Source organism: Cupressus sempervirens, chromosome 5 (assembly GCF_028749045.1).
Source record: "Cupressus sempervirens isolate cs-2001-9-10 chromosome 5, ASM2874904v1, whole genome shotgun sequence".
Classification (NCBI taxonomy): Eukaryota; Viridiplantae; Streptophyta; class Pinopsida; order Cupressales; family Cupressaceae; genus Cupressus; species Cupressus sempervirens.
This window is the reverse complement of record NC_143122.1, coordinates 687,927,822-687,937,385: the sequence shown is the minus strand read 5'-3', so window position 1 is coordinate 687,937,385 and position 9,564 is coordinate 687,927,822. Positions and strand designations below refer to the sequence as shown.

At 33.9% G+C, this 9,564-nt stretch overlaps 1 protein-coding gene across 1 annotated transcript; it reads left to right on the top strand.

Moving 5' to 3' along the window:
• Positions 1-1,987: 1,987 nt before the first annotated feature.
• On the top strand, positions 1,988-5,562 carry LOC149557820 (transcription termination factor MTERF15, mitochondrial-like). Its single transcript, XM_089832304.1, has 2 exons — positions 1,988-2,348; positions 3,559-5,562. Exons 1-2 carry the CDS (start codon positions 2,346-2,348, stop codon positions 5,428-5,430), a joined length of 1,875 nt encoding a protein of 624 aa, XP_089688430.1. The 5' UTR covers positions 1,988-2,345; the 3' UTR covers positions 5,431-5,562.
• The last annotated feature ends 4,002 nt before the right edge of the window (positions 5,563-9,564 follow it).

The following is a 9,564-nucleotide window of genomic DNA, read 5'->3' as shown; positions in this document are numbered from 1 at the left end:
ATTTCTTATTTTAAATATATTTATTATTAGTTTTACATTGATGTTTATTTTTGACTATTTGATATAACTTGTTCTTAAAACTTCATGTAATGCATAAGTTCAAAAAAAAAATTTAAAAAAATAAAAATAAATTATATATATATATATATATATGTCTTTTTAAATATAATTTCAATATGTTATATCTTTGTATTCAAATTTCTAATTTTTTTAAAATTTTGCTTTTTTAATAAAAGTAGTTAAATTATTACTATTATAAAAATAAATTAAACAATATTATTTTTTAATTATATTTTATAATAGTGTTTATAATATATATAATTGATAAGCCTTACAATTTATAAATTATATCATTTATTATTATTAATTATTTTTATTTAAACAATTTATTATTTAGTTTAAATACATTTAAAACTTATATATATATTTTAATATTAAATTAATAATTATATTTCATATCAAAAAAAATACTAAAGAAATAACCACAAAAAAGAAATAATTCAATTCTAAAAGATATATAGAATGAGTTGTTAGGATAGAAAAGAGGATAGCGTGGAGAGGTTGAGTGTTCAACTCCCTCTCCCCTTCCTTTTTACTCCTATCTTTTTAGCTCGGTTGGCTAAATCTACTCTTTTGATGTACTCTTTTGAACTCTTGATTTATAATATATAAAAAATGTACATATTAAATTATATAGATATTATTTTATAATTAAAAACTACTTAATTTTATGAAAAATTTAGAAATACAAAACATTAAATAGAAAACCTTCTCTAATTGTGTAAAATTAAACAAATAGTTTTACTTATAAAATATTTTTATATTTCAATACATTTCATTTTTTCTTATAGAAATGTGAGTTTTAATATAAAAATTAAATTCTTAGTTTCATTAATTAAAATATAACATATTTTATTTTTTTATTATAACCATGATTTTATTTTGACTATTTGTTTTATTAAGAAAAATAATTATATTTAATTCTCTCTCTCTCTCTCACACACAAAACTTATGTTGTTATCACTCTATCTTACTATTTTATCTATCTTCCTCTTCTTCCTTTATATTATCTATCTTTTTTTTTCCCCTCTACATTTATGTTTATGTTGTTATTGTTGTATACTACTATTTATCTCTATCTATATCTCTATCCTAGTTTTTGTCTAGTGTTAATGATTAAAAATAGTGTGAGTTCCATTTGATAATCAAGATGAGAATAATACACAGTTGGGGGAGTTATTCCAACTACTTATGGTTCTCTAGTAGCATATATAGTATGCTTAAACATATAATGTTATACTCCAAATGCTTCATCACTTCTTCAACTTCTATAATTCAAATATTGGTATGGATATCTTTCCTCATTGCACATAATTTAAGTTGTCAATGTAGAAGGTGCAAATTTGTCTAAAGCATATGTATTGATCGTAGTATGATATTAAGTACTTAGTGCCGTATTGGGGACTTTGGCCTCTTAGTCTTGGGCTTAAATGCCCAAAGATATAATAATATAACACGAGAACTTAATAACAAAATATGAGCCATTATATCAAATCACAAGTGCATTTCTAGGACGAGAATTTAACAACAAAATATGAGCAATCCTATCAAAGCGCAAGTGCATGTCTAGGCAAAAATTAATGCATTCACAATGTTAATTTAGATTCTCACTCATCTACACTTCTACAACCATTATGCATTAGGCAAGAACTATGACGCATTGCGTCTCTTGTTTAACCTATAAACATCCCTATGTAAAATAAATAAATAAAATATGATCAATGATGAAAATACCAAGATATTCAATTCTCTATGTTAGAATATATGTTAAAATAGAAGAAAACTCAGATCAACTCGATGCCGGTCTTCTTTAATATTTTTTTAACCCTTGTAAAAATTTGATAGTTCGATTGGACCTTGAGTTTAACCTAAAATTGAATATCTAACAGTTGCTGGAAAACCTCAAACCTCAAGTTCAGTGCTAAAATTACTTTCTCATAAGGGTTTATCAGGGTTTATTATTATTATTATTATTTTAAAGGCAAAAGTCGTAATATCGCAGGGTTTTTGCGACCGAATTATATCGGAGGGTGGATTTTTTATACTCACAATACCTCAAGAAGGATGAATGTCTTTAAATAACCACTGTAACCAGCGATAGTCTACCAATAAGTTGGGAAAGTAAAGCTGAAACAATTGGAAATGTTTTACAGCAAACAGAACAGCGAAGACGGGTAGAAATGCGATTACTCTTGAGTCTTATTAGCAACAGGCTGCAGTTCTGGTTTAGAGTACAATTTTCTCTTTAGTTGGTGGAAGGAGCAAGCTGTCTGCAACTGAAAACAATGGCACGTCTTTCTCTACTTTCATGCTACGCATCTCCTTGCTCAGTAGTTTAAAACCCCTTTCGTTTGTCGTCAATCTAGTGTAGCCCATATTGAAATAATTGTGATTAGATTATTATAGATGGCTTCATGATGCCCATTTTTTACCGAATATGTTAGTGCATATAAATCGACCGTTGCAGGTTCTCTGAAGCTCTCGAGTTTGCTATCACATTTATCTTTATTTTTCTAATTTTTGGAGTTTTATAAAATGATGCCCCATGGTTTTCCTTTCCTGCAACCCTTACATTGTTTTACTCGTTTAAAGGCTCACAGGATTTGGATTGGTAGGATTTGAGCACATATAAATTGTGTAACCTCATTTTTTAGTTTTAGGCGCACATCTCTATGAGTTTTTCATACTGGTTAGACCTGTAAGCCATAGGAATGAGCTCTATTGCAATCGGTCGCTCGTAAGGTTTGAGTAACGGCAAGGCTTTCGGGTTTATGCTTTATTTTCCTGTTTGATTCCCGGTCTTGCTTGCTTATCAATTATTAATATTTACAGATCAAACTCAGCTTTAGTCGTCTGGATCTAGATCCTGTGATTTTCATATCGTTCTGATTGTATTGCTCTTGCTCTGAGAACCAGAGTAATTGTCTATGCCCATTAGTTCATCCTATAGAAATATGTAATGGTTGAAGTTCCAGGAATACACTTGGCCGTGTCGGTAGGGACTGAGGTTGAAGTTGAATCCTAGAGCAAAGGATTTTATATTAGAATGAAATTTACAACTGTTGCGATATTCTTGAAGGACAAGGACAATATTGTTGTTTGCCAAGGGATACACTCACCACCTCCGTCTACCAACATTCGTAGATATTTTTTCACACTTGACAAAATCCAATATATGTATTCTATCGGCATGGCTGTGGATGCAGTAATTTTAATTTTTAGGATCTGAATTGGCACTGGCTTTCCATTCAATTTGCTTTAGTGTCTGGCATTTTTGATAGAGGAGGTAAACTTCTTTGTATTTTTGATATTGGGTTTAAAGCTAATTAGAATATACCATTCACAGATATTCTGAAAATAAGGCTCCAAAGGTTGTTTATTTGGAAGACCAATATCTTGTTGTCAATTACAAATAACCTAGATTATAAGTTAAGCTTTCCCAAGTCTTTATTTTTCAGTTTGCATTGGTAATTAAGTTTATGAATTGCTATTGTACAGATTGTAGGTGGCAGGGGTAGTGCTACTGCTGTCAGATTGTGGAGTAAGTTTGAATGCATAGCTAAGGGCGTGGTAGCTCAAGAAAATTACAGAGAAAGACTGCTTCAGTTTGCTTGTTGTCTTTGCCCTTGCAATGGTTTAACCATTATACCAAGATTTGTATCTACAACATTAACATCACCATCTATGTGTCTTTATACCCAAACTGGCATGGCCATGAACATCAAAGGAAATAAGGAATTCAAAATCCACATGGGTCTTGAGGATGAAGTGTGCCCACACGACGATGAATCTATATTGTTGATTGCAGGAGCACTTGAAGATCACCTCTGCAGGAAATGGAATTTAAGCAAAACAGATGCTTCTAGAGCAGTAAAATATGCTCCAAAGTTTGTTATGAAGGTCAAATCTTTGATCAATTCAACTGACAAAAACACAGAATTATGTGGGCGTAGGTATGAAGAGGGATCATTGAAGAATGACTACAGGGCAGCAATAGAAAACCTTTTCAGTAACGACAGTGCACTCAATGAGGTTGACCTTTTTCTGGAGAGCATTGGCAAAGAGGAGGCGGCTTCAAAGCTACATGATATTCAACTTTGTGCTGGTAGAGGATTGGTTGCAGTCACCAGACAGTTGGAATTGTATGGTTTTCCTAGGATTAATGTTTATTGCTTGTTTCAGCAACACCAGTTTTTGTTTAACTGCTGTGAATTTGAAGTGGAGAAAACCTTGAAAACCCTTGAGAGTTATGGTTTTATCAGGGAGACATTGTCATCGCTTTTGTATTCTTGTCCATATATCTTGAATTCGGAATACTTGAATCAGTGGCGTCCTCTTTTTTCTGCACTTAGATATCCTAGTAGAGCAGTCATCATTGAGAAACTACTGAAGTATTGTGTAAGGTTTGGATTGGAGCCTATTGGTCCAGAAAATTTTATAGAAAATATTAAGTTTCTGTCTGAAAATAGAATTCGGTCCTCTTCTATTGGTAGATGTTTGGAGAAATGCCCTTTGTTATTTTACTTAAATAGATACTCTGATTTAGAACCCAAGATTCAGGTTTTAACAGATTGTGGAGTGAGGAAGGAGACAGTATATCATATACTCAGAAAGTATTTGAATTTTATAACCTATAGAACAACATCCCTGTCTTTGAAGATCGACTATTTCAAGAGTATTGGTCTAGGCAGAAAGGACATGGATCAAATCTTTGGCAAATTTCCTGCATTATTGGCCCACAGCATTGAAGACAAGCTGAAACCAATAGTTACTGAGTTACAGAGTTTGGGCATCAGAGATAAGCTCCTTGCAAAAACCATTGTGAACGATCCTTCTGTATTTTCAATGAGATCTGGGGGAGAGCTGTCAAGGTGTGCTGCATTGCTCAAGAATTTGAAAGGAAGAAAAGCTATACAAGACAGGATTTTTCAACAGGGTCTTATAAAAGGGTGTAGGCTAGTTAAATCACGGGTTGAATTTCTGACTAAACATGGGCTTTCTCATAGGGAAGTTTTGAAGTTGTTAGAGAAGGAACCCCGTATCATTCTCTATGATCTTCAGTCTATAGAACAGAAGGTTAACTATTTAATCAACGATATGGGTTTTTCTATCAGAAACCTATTAAATGTCCCCAGTTATTTGGGTGTTAATTTCCAGAAACAGATACTTCCTCGCCACAGAGTGATTGCCTATCTGAGATCGACAGGTGGTCTTGGTGTTGATGTTAACTTGAAAGAAATGATGAATCTCACCCGAATCCAATTTTACAATAAATACGTACGACCCTATCCTGACTGTGAAAAGATTTTTGAAAACTGTACTAAGGAAGACAAAAAGCATGTTGCTAAGTGGAAGAGAAAACAGCCATAGCTTATTTTTTTAACATATGATTTATTTTATTTTCTTATCCATATTTGTATTTGTAATATGTGTATTGTAACTTTTGGCATTTGTTAGCTATTAATACAAGGAATCTATATGAATGCAAGCATTCTGATGCTAGGATATTGCTTCTTATTTTTCAACTCCAGAGGCATGCCAAATGCTAGCAAAATGGCTGGTTTTATTTCACTTCAGAGGCATACCAAAAGGCTAACAAAATGGCTAGTATTCTTTCACTGCAGAGGCATGCCAAATGCTATTGGAATATCTGTTATTCTACTCTAGAAGCATGCCAAAATGCTAGGGCACTTTGTTGCACTTCCACACTAGGGAACCAAGATTATGTACACCATTATAGAGTGAAACATGTGTGCATTCATGCTTCGCAGTTGTCTTGCCAAGCTTTACCAATAGACCTGTCTCAGGTCCTCCTTGACTGTTTCAGAGCTTGAAACACAAACATGTATCATTTCATGGAAGCAAAACCCATTTTCTGCAGACATTAACCTTAGTATCGATGACTTAATATTACAAGATGAAATACCAAATTGCCAACTCTCTCTTGAATAAGCAAGCTTACTATAAACAATATATATGAATTGTGTGATCAAATGAGACAACCCCAAGGTTCCTTCTTATCATGGACTTAACTCAGTTATAATGATGTGATATGCTGCTTATCACAAAGAGACTTACACTGTTCAATCAATGGGTATCAACTTGACTTCAGCTTCTTCCACCCAACAAACTGCAAGGTGCTAAAGGGTTGAGAAATCGATTCTACTCCTAGAATGCAGGAAACTGTCGATATCTTGGGGACTCTATTAGATTTAGTTTAGCCATCAACATCAACCGAGCTAGAATTGTTTCCTAAGGTAAATTTAAGATGTTCAAGCCATCGCCATTTCTTTAACACCATCCAATGATGCATATCAATGTGCAAACAATTCTGAAAGCAAAGCTCATAATTATGCCATTTGACCATGCAAGGCATACTTACTATCAATAAGTAAATAGTAGTTTTGTCTAAACGAGTTCACCAAAGATGCATTCAAAATAACTTCCATTCAACCAAACACTATTTCTAATTGATATGAAAGTAAATCCTACTTTAAGTGAGGAAATGTAGAAATCATACAATACTCCGAAGCAACAAAAGTAATCCACCACGAAGACCAAGAATGAATTAGCGATTACTTTGATAGGATTATGGCAACAGTTTCTTCAAGTGTCCTCTTCTATTCCAAAACTAATTCAAATCTAATCTAATGTAATGTATTACGAATGAAAAGAGCTCACCCTTTTATGGTTGTTCAATTGCAATGAAGGGCCAAGATTAATTTAGGATCAAGGGACAAGATCAATTTATATAACCCTAATTAGAGTTTCCAGCTACGAATATTAAATGCTGGTCAATTACAGAAAGACACCCTCTTGTAATTATAATGCTTTTGTTGACCAACCGGGTAAGAGGTTAGGTAGAGGCACTAGACATCTTCCACATGTATATTTGACATAATATGATTGGCTGGTCTTTGGCATGTGCAAACTCGAATTTTCTGATTAGTTGGAAATAGATAGGTGCCACATTAGCAATCTTTGTTTTAATTCCACTTCCATCTTCAAAGTTTGGAGTCTTCTCATTTGCACAATCTTGAACTTGCTTGTTCTAGTATCTTGCCTTGATCTTCATCCTCAAACACTTGCATCTTGACATGTCTTCTCAATGAACCACTTGCAACTTGCTGGTGCTTTAAATATTCATTTTGAACTTGCTTGAAGTCATGCGTATGCCTCTGGAAAACATGCTTGCTTGCCATCTCCTTGGATTCCATCTCCCATCTTGCATAAACATGAAGATGCTTGCATTAAACTCACAAAATGGTGAGTATAAACAGTACAAAGCATTCTACCTAATTCCAGCATTGCAATTGTATTTGGACTCCAATTCTACTTGAATTCCTATTTAGAATGTCATCATAGATGTTTATTTTGCTGGTTAATACCAAAATTCTAGGTGTAGAAATCTAGTTTATGTGAATCTGCCCCAATAAGGTGTGGTTTTAAGGCATCCACTTTATCTTCTTCAAACTCCATGTTCTGATTTTCAATTAGGTCTGCAAGTTCGTACTTCTTGTAAATCTGATTTTCCTTGATGATTTTGCCTTTTTCGTGGTCCACGATTATTTCGGCCCTAACAAGAGATCTTCTTTGTTCGATCAAATTGTTTGGAATGCAGAGGCTGACTTGTAATTGGGAAGTGAAGGTGACATTGTTGGCAAGTTGGCTAAGATAAGCAGTTAGATGTTGTTATTAATGGCAACATTATCATCAGTTAAGGCCGCTCATAATAGAGATAGAGTTTTAGTATGTGAAAGTGAAGAAATTGTCCAAGTATAACTGGATAGAACAAGCAACAGTCATACAGTTTGTTTCAACAAGCTTCACTGGAAGCAGATACCAGGCCACAATTTTGGGATACGATACTATAAAGAGTCTACATGATATACTTAAGTTCACTAATGTTTATATGACTGTTGGTATGAGTTTTGGATGGATAACTGAAAGGTAGTTTGCTAAAGATGGGATAATTTGGTTAAGGCATTTAATTGTCTTGACAATTCAAGGACTTAGAAATATAGGGACGGCATTGTAGATGTTTACCATAACTTAGCAGATTGTGATTACATATTTTGGAAACGTTGAAGTTACTTATTCAGGCTGATTGAACATAAAGTTAAGGAAAAAGGTATATATGAAGAACTTTTTGATATGGGCAGACACACATAATGATGAAATACTATGACTATGTTATGCGAGTTTTGTTTATGCTGGAATAAGTATGTTTCGATTATCAGAGCAAAGCAAAGGTTATATGGGCATGATCAGATGCGAGGAACACAAGGACTAATCAGATATTGAAGATATCAATATAGTCAATTTTGGTGAATCTTTATACCACTTGTGATAGTTGTATATTGTTGTAAGAGCAGCGACCTCATCTTGTATTACAACTCCTAACAAGGACATATACACTATATGTAATGTAATAGACTCCTAACAAGGTCAAAACCTTTTCCTAGGTACTTTTGATTAGTGGATCATTTTGTGAGCACCATTTCCATTGTGCTTTTCCCTTGGCCAGGGTTTGCCTAGTTAACAATTATGATGTTATGAGTTTCTTTCTGGGATGTTCATTATTGTTATTCAATTTTGTTATTTATGCATGTTTATGGTTTATAGCTGAAATAGTAATTCACCCCCCCTCTTAGTATTCCCTATTTCTAACAGACATTGTCAAATAGCAATACATGTGTTTTTAAGTTGATTGATGCTAGAGCCCAAGAGAGGTCATCGAGCCCCAAGATGGTTGGAATCCAACCTGCCTTGGGCTCAAGTCCAAGGTAGCAGTTCTTTCTTTTTCCAAACTTAACAATTCAAATCTCATTCCCTTTTCCATTTGATCCCCAGTCAGATCTCCCAATTCCCTGTGTTTTCAATTCAGAGTTGCAGTTAATTTTTATCATTTTTTTGCATCAAGCTCATTTTTTTGTTTCATGCATCATCCGACACAATCGATTGATCATGGTCTTCAAATTTTTGCCACACCACTCAGCACTTCATTCAAGCAAATGTCAAGATCACTCCTCAAATGATCTGTTTCGTTCATGTGTTGGACAAACTAGGGGTGTGAGTAGACATGAAGTTGGGTGTAGTTTGGAGTGTCTTTGGGGCCACAAGTGATTTTGACTTGGCTCTTTATGGAGCCGAAAGGAGGTCAGAATTCCGACTTGTCTCGGGCTCAAGTCCAAGTCCAAGGTAGATACTTGGTCCTTCTGTCAACTTACTCTTAAACATTTCAATCTCAATGTTCTCCAATTCGGCCTCCAACCAGATTTTACCTCTCTCATGCACTCAATTCTAAGTTGCACTTATTTCTTACCATTCTTTCTTCTTCAACTCAAAATTCTGATCTTGTTCATTTAATTGTCTTTCAACTACTTGGTAGTTGATCTACTTCAAGATTTCAAATCTTAGCACTTAGCATTCCCAGTTGCTATGATTAACCTCAACCGTATCGTTCTCCTTGATGATCTAATTTCATTTTTAGTTCTGGGCAGT